Genomic DNA, 19,185 nt, shown 5'->3' with positions numbered 1-19,185 from the left:
CATATGAAGAAACAAATTAGTATCAGCAACAAGTTAAAACCAAAAGATTGGTTTGATGCAGAATGTCGTAGCGCTAGAAAAAAATGTTCGTAGGTTGTTAAACAAATTAAGACGTACTCTGGATGTTGATGATCGTCATCGTTTTTGTAAGGCCAGACGGGAATATAAACATTTGAACAAGAGAAAGCGAAAGCAGTTTAATGATATATTGTTGACAGAATTAATTGCTTCCATCAAAAGTCAGAAAGAATTTTGGAACAATGTTAGTAAAATGTCACTTAAAAGAAAACAGCCAGCTAACAACATTACTGATGATGTTTGGTTTGACCACTTTAAAACCCTTCTAACAAAAGAGGTAAATTCTGATAACGTACTGCAATGGGAACAAGATGAAGATGAAGAAGAGCATTTCAATCGTCCAATCTCGGTAGAAGAAGTGATGTTTGCATTAAGGAAAATTAAGAACCGTAAAGCTGCGGGACCTGATAGTATAATCGGAGAATTGTTAAAATATGCCACTGAATCTGACTTGATTTTGAATTTCTTTGTAACCTTTTTTAACTCGTTATTTGATTTTATTATTTCAGGGATCTATCCTGAAAAATGGACCGAATCTATTGTTCTACCACTGTATAAAAAGGGCGATGTGAACAATCCGAATAACTATAGAGGAATTTCTCTTTGTGATGCAAGTAGTAAGTTGTATAGTACAATTATAAATCAGAGACTGCAAGAATGGGTAGAAGAAAACAATATTACAGGTAAATACCAGGCAGGATTTAAACACAACTACTCAACTGTTGATCATAATATGTTTACTTTGATGGCCTTTATTCAAAAGCAGTTTTCTTTGAATCGTAAATTGTATGTGGCTTTTATAGATTTTGAGAAAGCCTTCGATTCCACAAACAGAACAATTCTATGGCCTTTTCCTTTAAAAACTGGTGTTCGTGGAAAGTTGTTGAAATGTATTATGAGTATGTATGCGGGTGTGAAAGGAAGGGTTAGATGTCGTGGGGGAAGATGACTGATTATATTCAATGCACTTCTGGCGTGAAACAAGGTGATGTGTGCAGCCCTGTATTATTTTCTCTTTTTATTAATGAACTAACTTCAGAAGTTGTCAGAAACGGAAAACATGGTGCACAATTTACTGGTGATATTCTAGAGTTATCCATTCTCCTCTTAGCTGATGATGTTGTGTTGATGTCTGAAACTATGACTGGTTTACAAAGACAATTAAATAGTCTATCTAGATCTGCAAAATCACTTCAGTTAAAAGTAAATATGTCAAAAAGTAACATAATTGTATTTAGAAAAGGTGGATATTTAGGAATTAGGGGAAAATGGACTTATAGTGGAATAACGATGTCAGTAGTGAATGTGTATAGATATTTAAGAATATATTTTTCAACAAAATTGAGTTTCACAGTTGCATGTAAAGATCTTGCAAGTAGAGCTGAACAAGCATTACTTTGTATTATGAAAAATCTGTCAAGTTTAGAAAATCAATCTTTTGATCTGTTTATTAAATTGTTTGATTCCCAGGTACAACCTATTGTACAATATGGAGCAGAAATTTGGGGTCTCTCTAATGCTGCAGTTTGCTGCTAGAATGTTCATTTATTTGCACTGAAAAAGTTTCTTGGAGTTACCATGAAAACGCCTAATGATCTAATTTACGGGGAGACAAAAAGGTATCCGATATATTTCAATTCCACAGTGAGATATATTCGCTATTGGTTGAAAATAACACAAATGGAAGATTCAAAGTTGCCGAAAAAAAGCATTTAACATGTTAGATGATTTGGATTTGAGGGGCAAGGTAAACTGGGTATCAAAGGTTAGGGTTAGATTTTATGAACTGGGATTTGGTTATGTTTGGTTACAGCAGGGGTTAGGGGACATAAAGGGATTTATTAGTGCACTCCTAACAAGATAAATTGATTGTAGATGGCAAGAATGGTCTTATCATGTTCACGATAGCACTAGATTTGAGTTTTACAGACAGTTCATTTCTGTGCACTCTATTCCTACTTATCTGTCAATGAAAATGAATAAGCATTTGAAACATATCACAACCAGGTTCAGATTAGGAATTTCTGACATATTTCTTCATCATTATCGTTATCGAAAGTCCAGTGTCTCTGATCTTAGTTGTCCTTTATGCAGACGTGCTGAAGAAACCGAACTTCACTTTGTGTTGTGTTGCCCTGCTTTGAATGACCTTAGACAAAAGTGGATTCCACAAAAAATATTATAGGCACCCTACTTTATTTCGACTTGCCATGCTTATGTCACCAACTAACGAAACTATTATAAAACAGTTTGCTATTTACTTATATAAGGCTTTTAAGTTTCGCAGTGCGTTATGTAGGTAATTATTATTAGTTGTGCATTATCCAATTTGTGGATTATCATTTGCAGTTTATCATTTACTTTTGTAATTTGTAAGATTTTGATTTTGAATGTTGATTCACTGTACCCCCTTCATGAGGGGCAATGGCCTTTATTGAATAAACAATCCGTATCCGTATCCGTATCTGTGTGTCTGTATATGGCTACAGCATCGTCATACAAAACGAACGTTTCGACAGGAAGGAGGCTTCTCTGGCAGTAATTACGCCTGCACTGTGGGAGGGGTGGGGTGGGGGTGAGATGGTAGGGGCAGTAGCAAGGGGGTGAAGATGAAGGAGGGGCTGGAGTTGGGAGGGGGAGGGGGAGGGGTGCGTAAGGACAACCCCCCCCCCAGCCACCCCCCACACCCCCCCACCCCCACCCCCCCACCACCCCCTTTCTCCTCAGGGGAAAAATGGCCTCGCACAGACAGTGGCTATGAATAAAATTCGGGAGTATTATTATGACAGAACTGTATAGGGTAATTCCGGACAGAGAAAGTTTTGGAGTGTTTTGTTGTTGTTGTTGTTTGTTTGTTTGTTTGTTTTGTTTGTTTTCAGTGTAGCAGGCTACGTTATTCAGCTGCAGCTATTCGCTTTCCAATGGAATGATGACTGATCGTCTTCTTTTGGGAACAGATTCTCTCTCTCTCTCTCTCTCTGTCTGTCTGTCTGTCTGTCTGTTCGAGCGCACGTGTGTGTGTGTGTGTGTGTGTGTGTGTGTGTGTGTGTGTGTGTGTGTGTGTGTGTGTGTGTGTGTGTGTGTGTGTGTGTGTGTGTGTCTGTCTGTCTGTCTGTCTGTCTGTGTGTGTGTGTGTCTGTCTGTCTGTCTGTCTGTCTGTATGTATGTATGTATGTATGTCTGTGTGTGTGTGCAGTGCCACCCCCATCACCAACCTTCAAATAGTTTCCCATCCCACACAATATTGAAACAAAACCAGTAACTGAGTTACCGATTTACCGACTTTACGATAAAATGCCAATATATAACAATGAAACGCCACTGGCAGGACTAAAGATGAGAGAATGGTTTGAACAGTAGTGGGAAAATTACGTGAACCTGTCATTTGAAGACCTGTCACTTGGCCGCATATCTATCTATCTATCTATCTATATATCTATATATACATATATATATATGGGAAGATCACGTCAGCCTGTGAGGGAAGATCACGTGATCGTGTGTGTGGCAAGATCACGTCAGCCTGTGAAAGAAAGATCACGTGATCGTGGTTGTGGCAAGATCACGTGAGCCTGTGAAGGAAGATCACGTGATCGTGTGTGTGTGTGGCAAGATCACGTGAGCCTGTGAAAGGAAGATCACGTGGTCGTGTGTGTGTGTGTGTGTGTGTGTGTGGCAAGATCACGTGAGCCTGTGAAGGAAGATCACGTGATCGTGTGTGTGTGTGTGTGTAGCAAGATCACGTGAGCCTGTGAAAGGAAGATCACGTGATCGTGTGTGTGTGTGTGTGTGTGTGTGTGTGGCAAGATCACGTGAGCCTGAACCAGCGCCCAACTCAACACACAGTTCTGGATGACGCCTCTCACTGATACAATGCACGAAGGACGCCACCTGGCTGTTATCTTTCTGTGGCGGATTTGTGCTGAATTCATTTTTTCAAGACAGAAAACGAAAACGACACGATTCACCATCGAAGCGATCCTTCGTCGAGCAACGTATTCAAAACACATCGTTGGACGTGTTTTTCTTTTTTCTTTTTTCTTTTTTCAAAATATAACAGCAGACTTTTTATGAATATGAAACATAAAAGATCTCTGGATTTCAAACAGAACACACAAACTGAAAATAAAAGAAAAGAAAAGAAACAGATAATATTTGAAACGCGAAGTTACTATCTTTCGCCTCTATAGACATCAGATATTTGAATAGATAATCAAACAAGAATGAACATAGCCAAAACAATCTGGAATATCCATACACGCTGTTCACCGTAAGATCGTTATGTAGGCCTCCTGTTAACTGTTGCAAAACTTCGGGCACAAGAATGCAAAACCAACGACAGTGTGCATTGGACGTGACTTAAAATCAGAACCAATGGTGGTTGTTTTTTCTTTTCTTTTTTTTTGGGGGGGGGGGGAGGGTGCTTGGTTTTTTGACTCACTTGTGTAAACAAAGTGAGTCTATGTTTTAACCTGGTGTTCGGTTGTGTGTGTGTGTGTGTGTGTGTGTGTGTGTCTGTGTGTCCGTGGTAAACTTTAACACTGACATTTTCTCTGCAAATACTTTGTCAGTTGACACCAAATTAGGCATAAAAATAGGAAAAATTCAGTTCTTTCCAGTCATCTTGTTTAAAACAATACTGCACCTCTGGGATGGGCACAAAAAATAAAAAATGAAGCCTAATTATATGCAAACTGCATTTACAGTTATATTTATATTTTTTGTATCCTCTAAACTTGGCACTTTGATCTGATATTCTGACCCAACAACAAGAGCAGTCATTATTATCATTTTTTGTTCAAACAGGAACTTCTTTTGCTAAGCATGGAAGTTTTATTTTTATTTTGCAAACGTTTTGGTGCAGATAGTAAAAAAGGGAAATTACTCTGTAATTAATGCTAGGGGACTTAATTTGCTTTAAACTGATCTTTCTCATCTTAAACATTACATTTTGAAATTATACTCAATACATAAAAAGCTTGGATTTTTTTTTTTTTAAGTGTATCACAAGTGAGTCTTGAAGGCCTTGCCTCTCTTGTTTGTTTTGTTGTTGTTGTTGGCGTTGTTGTTGTTGTTGTTGTTTTAATTCAGAAAAAAGGTGTAAACGTTTCGCTAAGAAAAGGTCCATATGACAGAAACGCGTGACTGACGTTTACACTGTATTGCACACTTCTTCTTGGGTCAGATGGTTGAGGAAGAAAGAGTATTGTAGAGAAGATGGGGAGTGGGGGTGTAAAGATACTCAACAACAACAACAACAACACACACAAAAAGCGGCGATACAAGGGCATCCAGGAGTCATGGCCTGGTTGCGGCCAGGCCCGCTTAGAGTGCAAGGAGTTAAGGGCCGAAACACTTGACTGGGGGTGTCTTCTTCTCTAAAGACCTAGTACTGTCCAGCTCCTTCTAGAGTTTCTTATCACTCAATAACCACTCCTTGGTTTATCATAACTTTATGGCATACTATACAAGACCAAGTATGTATCTGTGTATAGATAGATAGATAGATTGGCATACAAAATACATAGTTTTTAATCATCAGTATGCAATACATATACACAACATACTATTCACAGACATTTCACTCGTGGAAAAAGAAAAACTTTTTTTTTCTTTTTCGTTTCTTCTTTTCTTTTTTTTCGATTTCTCTGAAATGCCTGTCCAAAGCAGAAGTGTTATTGTAATTGTTGTTGCTGTTGTTGTTTTTGATAAGCACTAGTTCCTTGTGGCCTGAGGATCCAATCAGTGTTCGACCGAGCGACGTGGTCTGAAGACATTAGATTTTCAGATCTGGAACTGTTGTTCAAAGCAAGAATCCTCCTGCGAGCTGAGTGCCCACGATGTCTTTTGTTCACTTTATCCTATTACGCTTCGACAAATAAATTGCACGAGTCTCTCTCTCTCTCTCTCTCTCTCTCTCTCTCTCTCTCTCTCTCTCTAGTGCACCCAGCGTCTGCTTCTCTTCAGGACCAGCCCCACGTTCAAACAATGGCAGCAGCCGGAGAAAGTCGAAAGTACGATCAATCTCTATTTCCCTGAACTGGCCCTGGGGCATTTTGAATCTATTCACAGCTAGCGAAAGAGGGGGAGGGGAGACAGACAGACAGACAGACAGAGAAGGAGGGGGAGGAGACAGACAGACAGACAGACAGACAGACACAGAGACATACAGATCGACATACGGACAGAGACTGTCAGAGACACACAGAGAGGTTGGGGCCTGGGGGGGGGGGGGGGGAGATAGATACACACAAAAGCAGACAGACAGACACAGAGACACACAGACGAGACAGAAAAAGAGAGGGAAAGGGTGGAAAGACAGTGGAGCGAAGAAAAAAAGAGCACAAAATTTTAATGCAGCCATAACCTTAATGATGAGGAAGGGAAACCTGTTCTAAACCATCTGACCGCCTTGACATTATGAGAGCTGTTGGAGAACTTTCGGGGTTTGGGAGTTTTTTTGTGGGTTTTTTTTTGGGGGGGGGGGGGGGGGGGGGTTGTTGTTGTTTTTTTGTTTTGTTTCCTCTTCTTTAAAATCTTCTGCTGATGTTGTTTGCTCGTTTGTTTGTTTGTTTGTTTGTTGTTTGTTCTTTTTTTCTCTCATTTCAAACTTTTTGCCGAGGCTTCCTTGCGTGTTTAACATTCGTGGTGGTAAAGAGAATTGAAATTTTCTGAGATTTTTTTTTTATTTTTTACATTAAAGCACGAGGAAGAAATTATGGTAGAAGAGGCGTGTCTCGTGTGTGTGTGTGTGAGTGAGGAGGGGGGGGGGTGAGCGTGCGTACGTGCGTGCGTGCGTGGGAGCGTGTGTATGTGTGTGTGTGTGTGTGTGTGTTCATGTATGTGGATGTGTTTGTGTGGGTGTGTGTTTGCTTGTGTATGTTTGTGCTGTGTGTGCATGCGTGTATATGAGTGTGTGAGTCATACATGTGAGACAGACAGAGATGCAAAGACAGAGAAAGACTGAGTAATACAATAGCAGGAGGCATAGACAGGGAGAGCGAAATGGATGGGGGTGGAGGGGGGGTGGGGGGGCATGGTAAAAGACAGACAGATAGCCAGAAACAGGGACAGCAGACGCGGGTAGACAACAAGACAAAAGAGAAAGACATGGACAGAGAGAACATGGACTATAAACAAGTTCTTGTTTGAGGAAAAAGAGAGAGAAGTCGAAATCGAAACGTGTTCCAAATGTAAAAGGAGTAGGCTCAGGGATACAGACAGTCAGGTAGCATCAGAGAGAGAGAGAGACAGAGAAAGAGAGAGACACAGAGAGAGAGAGAGAGAGAGAGAGAGAGAGAGAGAGAGAGAGAGAAACAAGAGACAGAGAGATCAGAGAAAGGACTTTAAGACCTTGTTGTGCCGTCGACATTCGCGTATGTACTTTGTCTTGTGACATGTTTGAAAGCAAAATACTGGTTACGAAAAAAAAAAAAAAACTTTTCATTCACCACACTGGTTCCTCACAGTCGGTGTTTATTTACAAGAGCAAGGCTAACATCTTCAACAACAAGAATAAGCACCAGCTGTGAATAAAACGGTAACATACTCTTTCCAGTTCGTTGAAGAAGAACCTCGGTGTTGTCCTTGACACCACTGACACGATCTGTCTGTGCAAAAACAAACTCAATAATCAGACGACCAGACATGCTAATGTCAATAACGGCGCATCGCTTCTATATCTTGTCTGTGCAAAAACAAACTCAACAATAAGACGACCAGACATGCTAATGGCAATAACGGCGCATCGCTTCTACATCTTCTCTGTGCAAAAACAAACTCAACAATAAGACGACCAGACATGCTAATGTCAATAACGGCGCATCGTTTCTTTATCTTGTCTGTGCAAAAACAAACTCAACAATAAGACGACCAGACATGCTAATGTCAATAACGGCGCATCGCTTCTATATCTTGTCTGTGCAAAAACAAACTCAACAATCAGACGACCAGACATGCTAATGTCAATAACGGCGCATCGCTTCTATATCTTGTCTGTGCAAAAACAAAACTCAACAATCAGACGACCAGACATGCTAATGTCAATAACGGCGCATCGCTTCTATATCTTGTTTGTGCAAAAACAAACTCAACAATCAGACGACCAGACATGCTAATATCAATAACGGCGCATCGCTTCTATATCTTGTCTGTGCAAAAACAAACTCAACAATCAGACTACTATACATGCTAATGTCAATAACGGCGCATCGCTTCTATATCTTGTCTGTGCAAAAACAAACTCAACAATCAGACGACCATACATGCTAATGTCAATAACGGCGCATGGCTTCTATATCTTGTCTGTACAAAAACAAACTCAACAATCAGACGACCAGACATGCTAATGTCAATAACGGCGAATCGCTTCTATATCTGTCCACCGACGCAGATTCCAAACTCGTCGATTTTCTCATTCCACCGTGAAACTCCCCTCTTTTCTAGTTACGCCTGCACCATGCATTCATTTCTTTCGGGGCATACAAAATTCCGCTGCTTGGCTCGTCCTCAATAAGAAAATAAAATGATGAAAAAATATATTTACAAATCTCAGCACAGCAATGCTGTCTTGCAGTATCTCCCTGCAAGAATAAAGTGCAAGATCACCACAGCACAACCTGTCATAAATGCGTAAACAAATCTGCCCCATCCTGTCTCTGCGACTGTCTAACGAGCACCTTTCGCTTCGTCAAACCTCTGCTCTTAGCTCCTTCGTGTGTGGCCTTTGAAAAACCTACCTCTTTCTTTCCAAATCAGCTCCTCCCCCGATGGGCGCAATAGCCGAGTGGTTAAAGCGTTGGACTGTCAATCTGAGGGTCCCGGGTTCGAATCACGGTGACGGCGCCTGGTGGGTAAAGGGTGGAGATTTTTACGATCTCCCAGGTCAACATATGTGCAGACCTGCTTAGTGCCTTAACCCCCTTCGTGTGTATATGCAAGCAGAAGATCAAATACGCACGTTAAAGATCCTGTAATCCATGTCAGCGTTCGGTGGGTTATGGAAACAAGAACATACTCAGCATGCACACCCCCGAAAACGGAGTATGGCTGCCTACATGGCGGGGTAAAAACGGTCATACACGTAAAAGCCCACTCGTGTACATATGAGTGAACGCAGAAGAAGAAGAAGAAGAAGCTCCTCCCCCACCCCCTCTCGTTCTTTCCATGTCTAGTTTCTCCAGCTTGACGTCCCGATAGTTTGTCTCTCCTCCCATTTGATTTGGAGTTATGCATGCGAGTGAATGTCTGGTGTGAAAAGTGCTTCGATTTCACGGTGCACAAGGTTCAGCGCTTTATAAATACATTTATTATTATAATTATGATAACTACAACAACTACAACATTAATAATGGTGATGATTGTGATACTAATACCGATTATTGATTTATCATTATTGGTGTTGTTGGAATATCATCATCATCGTCATTAGTAGTAGTAGTAGTAGAAGTAGTAGTAATAGTAGTAGTAGTAGTTTACATTTAGGTCAACAGCAAAGTGAGAGCTGTATAATCAATGTTTTCTCCATTACAGTTGGAATTCATTTACTTTTGTCTTTTGTGAAGGACTGTGACTCTCACACTGGGAGGCAAGACTGCATTATCTCTTAGTGCTGAAGCATTGTGGGCTAGTTAGCCTTTGGGAACCATCCCAACGCCGACAGTCCTAAAACCCTCTTGGCCGACAGAGTGGGGATGTAACTTGGGCAAGACATTCTCCACAATAATCAAATTCTCGCCCAGGTAGTTGGGACAGCAGTTGCCTCCTCTGCTGCTTTGATGGTCATAGTCGGACACGACTGATTATCCGACAAAGTAATAGAAGTAGTACCATTATTAAAGACAGCATGCCCAAAACTGGTAACATCGTAGCACCATTGTCAACATCGTCTCTGTCTTGATCCAGAAGGAATGGAAACGGCTAGTTCCTCAGCCGAAAACAAAACAAGAACAAAAAAAAACCACAAAGACACATGTCCTTCAGCCAGAACGTCGAGCGAAAAAAGATCATAAATGAAATAGTTATCGAAAAAAATTGTTATTTATATATATATATATATATATATATATATATATATATATATATATATATATATATATATATATATATATATATACATACATACATACATACATACATACATGTCTATATAAATCGTGAACTGTTAATTCAGATATCAACAACAAGGCATCGTCAACAACAAAAACAACAACAAAGCTCCAGAACAACACGTGTTACCACTCATTTCCGGCATTCGGACAACAAGCCCCTCTCCCTCCTGCAGAGGAACTAAGGAACTCCACCACCACCACCCCACACCCCTCCTCCCTCACCCCCGTCTCCCATCTATCCCACCCCAGCCCCCATCTCTCCCAACCCCCGGGGTCACGGAGTCAGTTCCGGTTGTGGCGACTGTGGGGGAGGGCGGTGGGGCATGGGTGGGGGGCTGCCATTTTGAAGCTGCCCTCTTCGCATTGTCAACGCTCAAGTGCACTCTGGGTAATTGGAGAGGATGGAGGGGGATGGAGGGAAGGTGGGAGGGGGGGGGGGAGGTAAATTGTGTCCGGAAGGCAATTGCGGTCCACACAAACCTTGATGCTGCCTGATAAAAGTGAGTTGCTGTGGAGGACTGGGGAGGGTGCAGATTACCACCACAACGAACTCTCTTCTTTTCCCTTCGCTTCCCTTCTCTTCTCTCGATTGTGTGCGTGTGTGTGTGTTCTAGCTCTTTCCTTCCATGCTCTTCCGTCGCCGACGCCTTTTTTTTTTTTTTTTTTTTTTTTTCTTTTTTTCTTTTTTTTAACCGCGGCTGCCTTTCATTTCCTGCACGCTTAAGCGGGGATGAATAAAAAAAAATAAAAAAAACTAAATAAAATCATCATTCAATGAATGAATATCCTGGATAGAGAGATGAACAAACAATAATTATACGAACAAACAAAAGAACAAAACAAGGACAGCAAATTTCGGTTTCAAAGTACATGGGTATGTGAGCAGGTAGTTCTCAAAAGGTCGCGATTTTAGCACTCACAAAAAAAAAAAACATTCCCTCTTTTTTTCCTGTTTGTTTTGTTGTTTTGTTTGTTTATCAACCTCTTTTCAAATGATAATCTACAGATGTAGTGCATACAATATCTGATTACTGATTTTTTTTTTTTTTGTCCTGATCCCGCTTTGCCCCGTCCCCCCTCTCACACACACGCTTCCAATATTATTTTACATTTTGTACTCTGTCTTTTCCGCATATTATTTGTTGTGTATTCTTAGCTTGTAGTTGAACATTTATTGACGTGTATTGTTGGTAGTATGTCTTTATTGTTCACTGTACCCCCTTCATGAGGGGCCATGGCCTTATTGAATAAATCATCCGTATCCGTATCTTTCTCCCTCCCTCTCACCCCCCCCCCCCCCCCCCCTCTCTCTCTCTCTCTCTCTCTGTCTGTCTGTCTGTCTGTCTCTCTCTCTCTCTCTCTCTCTCTCTCTCTTCCTTACGCTTAGTCCCCTCCCCCCCCCCTCTCGCCCCCCCTGCCCTCCCCTCCACCTCAACCGCCCACCTTTTCGTTTGAATATACAGAAATGATGATTTCTAATTAATAATAAGAATCATCATCATCATGATAGATATAATAAAAATCGAAATAATACTGACAATAATACTGATAATATTTATTTCCAATCTAATATCACCATCTTAGATGAACAGACTATAAATGAATAAACGAACTTCTTTGGACTCTTTTTTTTTTCTAACCGAAGTTTACAGAATTCCTGCAGCTGCTAGCATCAAGACAAACGGACAAAGTATCAGCAATTCAAAAACACATTTTTTTTTTTGTTCCTGTTTTGTGTAAGACCAGACGAAGTATGGTAAATGTCACGCGTCAGTCCCCCGAAATATCTTTCCCCGTCTCCGGTGTTGACGCGGCAGTCTGGAGGCCAACTGCCTGAGAGTGCTCGACTATGTTGATTTCGGTGGTGGTCTTTTTTTTATTCCGGGTCTTATACTGTAAACTATATTGTAAGCGCCCCCTACCCCTCCCCTCTGCGCGCTCACACACACACACACACACACACACACACACACACACACACACACACACTCGCCCCCCCCCTGCCCTCCCCTCCACCTCAACCGCCCACCTTTTTGTTTGAATATACAGAAATGATGATTTCTAATTAATAATAAGAATCATCATCATGATGATAGATATAATAATAATAATCGAAATAATAAAGACAATAATACTGATAATATTTATTTCCAGTCTAATATCACCATCTTAGATGAACAGACTATAAATGATAAAACGAACTTCTTTGGGCTTTTTTTCTTTTTCTTTTTCTTTCTAACCGAAGTTTACAGAATTCCTGCAACTGCTAGCATCAAGACTAACGGGCAAAGCATCAGCAATTCAAAAAACACTTTTTTTTTGTTCCTGTTTTGTGTAAGACCAGACGAAGTATGGTAAATGTCACGCGTCAATCCCCCGAAATATCTTTCCCCGTCTCCGGTGTTGACGCGGCAGTCTGGAGGCCAACTGCCTGAGAGTGCTCGACTATGTTGATTTCGGTCTTCTTCTTTCTTTTATTCCGGGTCTTATACTGTAAACTATATTGTAAGCGGCCCTCCCCCCCTCCCCCCTGCACACACACACACACACACACACACACATCGAATACACACAGTTTACACACACACACACACACACACACACACACACACACACACACACACATCGAAAACACACAGTTTACACACACACACACACACACACACACACACACACACACACACACACACACACCCCGCATACACACACACCCCGCATACACACACACACACACACACACACACACACACACACACACACACACACACGCACGCACGCACGCACGCACACACACACACACACACACACACACCGCGTACACACAGTTCACACACACACACACACACACACACACACACACACACACACACACACACACACCGCGTACACACAGTTTACACACACTGTAATCGCACCCCCACCCTCCCTCAACCCCCACCCAATGCACAAATTTCACCATAAAGTTTCGGGTGGGCGTTTTCAGTAACTGAATAGCCTACTTTACCCCCTTTATGGCAGCCCATTCCCTTTACTTACGGTATAAGCTTCACCATACAGCGCTTCTGGATGGGCTGGGCGTGAGAACAACGCACGCAAGCTACTGAAACAAGATTCTGAGTCCTGGAGAAACGTCATGCTCTCATTTGGGTTTTTCAATGACACATCGACGCGATCATGAACTAGTTCATGACAGATCATTCTCTACTCTTTTTTTTTCTTTTGTGTGTGTGTGTGTGTGTGTGTGTGTGTGTGTGTGTGTGTGTGTGTGTGTGTGTGTTTGTTTGTTTTTTTCAAAGTGGGGAATGGACATTTACAAGCTATTTTACAATCCAAGGAAGAGAAGAAGGAAAGACATTGACACACACAAACAATCCGAGGAAGAGAAGAAGGAAAGACATTGATACACAAACAATCCAAGGAAGAGAAGAAGGAAAGATACTGACACACAAAGAATCCGAGAAAGAGAAGAAGGAAAGATATTGATACATACAAACAATCCACGGAAGAGAAGAAGGAAAGACATTGATACACAAACTATCCAAGGAAGGGAAGAAGGAAAGATATTGAGACACACAAACAATCCAAGGAAGAGAAAAAGGAAAGATATTGAGACACACAAACAATCCAAGGAAGAGAAGAAGGAAAGACATTGATACACAAACAATCCACGGAAGAGAAGAAGGAAAGACACTGACACACACAAACAATCCGAGAAAGAGAAGAAGGAAAGACAATGACACATACAAACAATCCACGGAAGAGAAGAAGGAAAGACATTGACACACACAAACAATCCGAGGAAGAGAAGAAGGAAAGATATTGAGACACACAAACAATCCAAGGAAGAGAAAAAGGAAAGATATTGAGACACACAAACAATCCAAGGAAGAGAAGAAGGAAAGATACTGACACACAAAAACAATCCACGGAAGAGAAGAAGGAAAGACATTGATACACAAACAATCCGAGGAAGAGAAGAAGGAAAGACATTGACACAAACAAACAATCCAAGGAAGAGAAAAAGGAAAGACACTGATACACAAACAATCCACGGAAGAGAAGAAGGAAAGACACTGACACACAAACAATCCGAGAAAGAGAAGAAGGAAAGACACTGATACACAAACAATCCGAGGAAGAGAAGAAGGAAAGACATTGATACAAACAAACAATCCACGGAAGAGAAGAAGGAAAGACATTGATACACAAACAATCCGAGAAAGAGAAGAAGGAAAGACACTGACACACAAACAATCCACGGAAGAGAAGAAGGAAAGACACTGACACACACAAACAATCCAAGGAAGAGAAGAAGGAAAGACACTGACACACACAAACAATCCAAGGAAGAGAAGAAGGAAAGACATTGACACAAACAAACAATCCGAGGAAGAGAAGAAGGAAAGACACTGATACACACAAACAATCCAAGGAAGAGAAGAAGGAAAGACACTGACACACAAACAATCCGAGGAAGAGAAGAAGGAAAGACATTGACACACGAAAACAATCCGAGAAAGAGAAGAAGGAAAGACATTGATACACAAACAATCCAAGGAAGAGAAGAAGGAAAGACATTGATACACAAACAATCCAAGGAAGAGAAGGAAAGACACTGACACAAAAACAATCCACGGAAGAGAAGAAGGAAAGATACTAACACACACAAACAATCCGAGGAAGAGAAGAAGAAAAGACATTGATACACACAAACAATCCGAGAAAGAGAAGAAGGAAAGACACTGATACACAAACAATCCACGGAAGAGAAGAAGGAAAGATACTGACACACACAAACAATCCACGGAAGAGAAGAAGGAAAGACACTGACACACAAACAACCCACGGAAGAGAAGAAGGAAAGACACTGATACACAAACAATCCACGGAAGAGAAGAAGGAAAGACATTGACACACAAACAATCCGAGAAAGAGAAGAAGGAAAGACACTGATACACAAACAATCCGAGGAAGAGAAGAAGGAAAGACATTGACACATACAAACAATCCACGGAAGAGAAGAAGGAAAGACATTGATACACAAACAATCCATCCACGGAAGAGAAGAAGGAAAGACACTGACACACACAAACAATCCACGGAAGAGAAGAAGGAAAGACACTGACACACAAACAATCCGAGAAAGAGAAGAAGGAAAGACACTGACACACAAACAATCCACGGAAGAGAAGAAGGAAAGACACTGACACACACAAACAATCCACGGAAGAGAAGAAGGAAAGACATTGACACACAAACAATCCGAGAAAGAGAAGAAGGAAAGACACTGACACACAAACAATCCACGGAAGAGAAGAAGGAAAGACATTGACACACAAACAATCCAAGGAAGAGAAGAAGGAGAGACACTGACACACACAAACAATCCAAGGAAGAGAAGAAGAAAAGACATTGACACACAAAAACAATCCACGGAAGAGAAGAAGGAAAGACATTGATACACAAACAATCCACGGAAGAGAAGGAAAGACATTGACACACAAACAATCCGAGGAAGAGAAGAAGGAAAGACACTGACACACAAACAATCCAAGGAAGAGAAGAAGGAAAGACATTGACACACAAACAATCCAAGGAAGAGAAGGAAAGACATTGACACACAAACAATCCAGTGAAAAGAAGAAGGAGGAGGAGGAGAAGGAGGTGGAGGAGGAGGAGGAGGTAAGGACATCAAGAAACAAACGTATAAAGACAAGAAAGGAAAGCCATTCACCACAGAAAAACACCGAGAAAGAGAAAGGCAAGACATAAGCCGACAACCCAACCCATGGAAGAAAGGGAAATGAAAAGACATAAACCGACAAACACAAACACAATAACAACTAACCTTAGGAAGAAGGAGAAGAAGAAGAAGAAGAAGAAGAAGAAGCATATAAACACAAACCACCTAACAAACCAACCCAAGGGGGGGCGGGAGAGAGAGAGAGAGAAAGAATTAGAACAAGAAATAAGAGAACCTGCCGAACAAACAACCTGAAATAAACTGGATTTGTCTTCGCTCCAGCTGGAGCATACGGCGCTAACAAAGCAAAACAAAACAACACACACACACACACACACACACACACACACACACACACACACAACACAACACAACACAACACACACACACACACACACACACACACACACACACACCACTTCCACTAAAGGTGCACACACACACACACACACACACACACACACACACACACACACTCACGTAAGAGATCATGGGCACGTTGAAGGCCGCCGCGATCCGCCCCTCGTGCGTACACGTCTCCTGGGGCCCGATGTAGGCGGCGATCCGCTCGCTGAGCAGCAGGGCCGTCTCCCGGATGCTCACCTCCTCCTCGCCGTACGTCTCCGCCATCAGGAAGCGCAGCGTGTGGAAGGGCAGCACCTCGGGGTCGGCGTTCACCTGCTCCAGGGCGTAGGTCAAGGCCCCGGAAATGCGGGTCCCCGGCCGGTCATAGAACTTGCCCTTCTCCACGTCCGGCTGCATCAGCGAGCCCGTGATGTAGCCGATGTAGATGTCGTGGTCGTTCGGGAAATAGGGGTCGTGGGCGTTGGTCCCGTCGGGGGGGTATGGGTTCAGGTTCGGGTCCGGGTTCAACTTCGCAGTGAGGTCAGGGTTGGTGGGGTCAAGGCCGAGGTTGGGGTTGGTGGGGTCAAGGTCGAGGTTTGGGTTGGAGTTCGCGAAAGAACTCGCGAGGTCGGGGCTGAGGTATGGGTCGTGGTCGTGGTTGTTGTGGTTGTTCTTATTGTAGCCCGAGTCGGCTGTGTCCGTGGGGAGTGCGGTGACTGGAGATGGGTATCCGAAGAGGATGATAAGTGATAAGAGGGTCAGGGTGATGATGAAAACGGCAGGGGTTGGTTGGGTCACATTGAGGCGTTCCATGTTTGGGGGGATCGGTTTTCAGTTTAGTTCCCAAAGAAGAGAAAGGAGACAAATAGGCCGAAGGTCAAAGTTTCTGTCCGGAACGTGTTTCAGTTGCGTTGACAGTCGTCGCGATCATGCTTCCTGTTCTGAATTCATAAAAAGTGTTGTTTTGAATACTGAATGACTAAACCCTGTTTGTTATTTTCTTTCGTTCTTTTCCATCTTTGATTTTTTTTCCGTTGTTTTTTTTTTTTTCCAGGGTTTGTCTTCCCCTTTCTCTCTCTTGCTAAACTCTGTAATTCTATCTTTGTTTCAAAAGACCGACAATTCGGATGTGACTCTGGAAACTATCGAATCATACGGAAATTATTCTCACTGTGGTGTAAAGGAAGCTTAAAGTTAGCTGACTACAAAGCTTCACAAATAATAGAGTGCCTGTTAAGACTTAATCTGCTACACTCTCTCTCTCATTAAAGAAAACTTCTGGAGAACTGCTTTTATGCTAGTAAACTACTGGAACGCTTTGAGAAATATCATGAATGAATTGTTCCCACCTCACAATCGACCAAAATCAAGCTTTACAATCACTGAGACTTATATATTATTGCTAACGCTTCAGGAAAAAAAATAGATGTGAACCTTTCTCCAGACAACAGTGAAAAGGTGAACGAGAAAGTACCGACACAATGCCCTGTCAGCAGATCTTTCTGGACTTGGACTTAAATTTCCTGACATAAGTATTTTGGCGTAATTATTCTGACTTCTTGGGGAAAAAAACAACAAGAACTTCTCTAGACATCCATAGAAGAAAACTTAAGGTTTCCAGTGAATAACAAGTGAAGTTTCTGCCCCTTGGTCGTTTCCAAACGTCTCGATACAGACATGTCAATTTTTTTTTTATAAGTACACGTTTTTGGAACAAAAAAAACGCACACTCTCAAGCAGTTTGGATCACAGACGGTGATAATCTGCGCTCCTGAACACTGCAATTTTTTTTTTTTTTTTTTTTTTTCAGCGATCCGCTTTCATTATGGATCACTCTTCTGATCACAAGACAGACACTGCAGATGTGGAACTGTAACGATCACGTCGATAATGCACTGACGCTAGGCAGGTTACAGACAGTGTCCGTAGGTATCAGCCATACGTACTGACACAGTTCGCCGGAGATGACCTTATTTGCACAACACTGATACTTCAGATAGATGATGAGTTCCCTGTCTGTATGCTAAAAATAAAAACACACATACACAAACCAAAACACAAACAAGCCGCTCAGTAAGCGTAGGCGAGTATAAAACGCATTTACCTAGTTTAAAAAAAATATATATATGCCGTCTGGTATTCTAGGTCATGAAAGACATTGACTTTTCAAAACAGAAAGCACATAAAAAAATTTTTAAAAAATCGACTGCATGTTTTGAAACCACAACATCATCACGTTCAGTTAACCCGCACCATCATCAGAAAGCACCCGAAGAAGAAATCCTTTATATTCCAATGAATAGCAACATGCAATGGGAAACACCCTTCACTCACATCACCAACGTCATTTGGGGAACAACAAAAAAATGTCGCGTCCTTCACTCTCCACTGTTGCAGCAGTCTCACAGAAGCAACGACATGAGACGATCGCTGATAAAAACACCAAGTTACTTTGTAAGGTCAGGTTTTATACCAGCAGACGCTCAACGGCATCATTTACCATTCTTTATAAAGTTTGTTATTGTTTTTTTTTCTTTTCTTGTTCTTTTTTTTTTAATCAGCTAGTCAGGTACTCCAGCCTTGACTTTGCACTAGTTTTACACTTTGGAATCAATATCCCCTTTTTTCTTTTTTTTCTTTTTTTATCGAGTTTCAAACATTATACACACTTTCAGTCTTCTTCTTCTTCTTCTTCTTCTCCACCCCCTTCTTCTCCTAGGTAAAGTGAAGCAGCTGTGTTGTCACCGTCACCGTCACCGTCACCGCTGCCACGGACCCATATATCGACTGACTCACACACAACCAGTGTCGCAATCCCCAGCATGCGTTCTGACAGTGGCGGAGCTTAGAATCGGCACGGATTCCATTTCTACAGCTACGGTCGTTTCCCCACACGTACGTACGGAGACG

The 19,185-nt window shown here is 41.8% G+C and overlaps 1 protein-coding gene across 1 annotated transcript in view; it reads right to left on the bottom strand.

The window, feature by feature from the left end:
• The window catches only part of LOC143292273 (speract receptor-like), a 434,645-nt gene extending 417,557 nt beyond the window's left edge, over window positions 1-17,088 (bottom strand). The window contains exon 1 of the mRNA XM_076602459.1: window positions 16,411-17,088. Within this exon, the coding sequence (XP_076458574.1) occupies window positions 16,411-17,088 (678 nt within the window). The remainder of the gene's footprint in view (window positions 1-16,410) is intronic.
• Between the last annotated feature and the right edge of the window lie 2,097 nt (window positions 17,089-19,185).

The sequence above is a fragment of the Babylonia areolata genome, chromosome 18 (assembly GCF_041734735.1).
Source record: "Babylonia areolata isolate BAREFJ2019XMU chromosome 18, ASM4173473v1, whole genome shotgun sequence".
Lineage (NCBI taxonomy): Eukaryota > Metazoa > Mollusca > Gastropoda > Neogastropoda > Buccinidae > Babylonia > Babylonia areolata.
The sequence above is the reverse complement of the archived record's forward strand: the minus strand, read 5'-3'. Positions and strand labels throughout refer to the sequence as shown.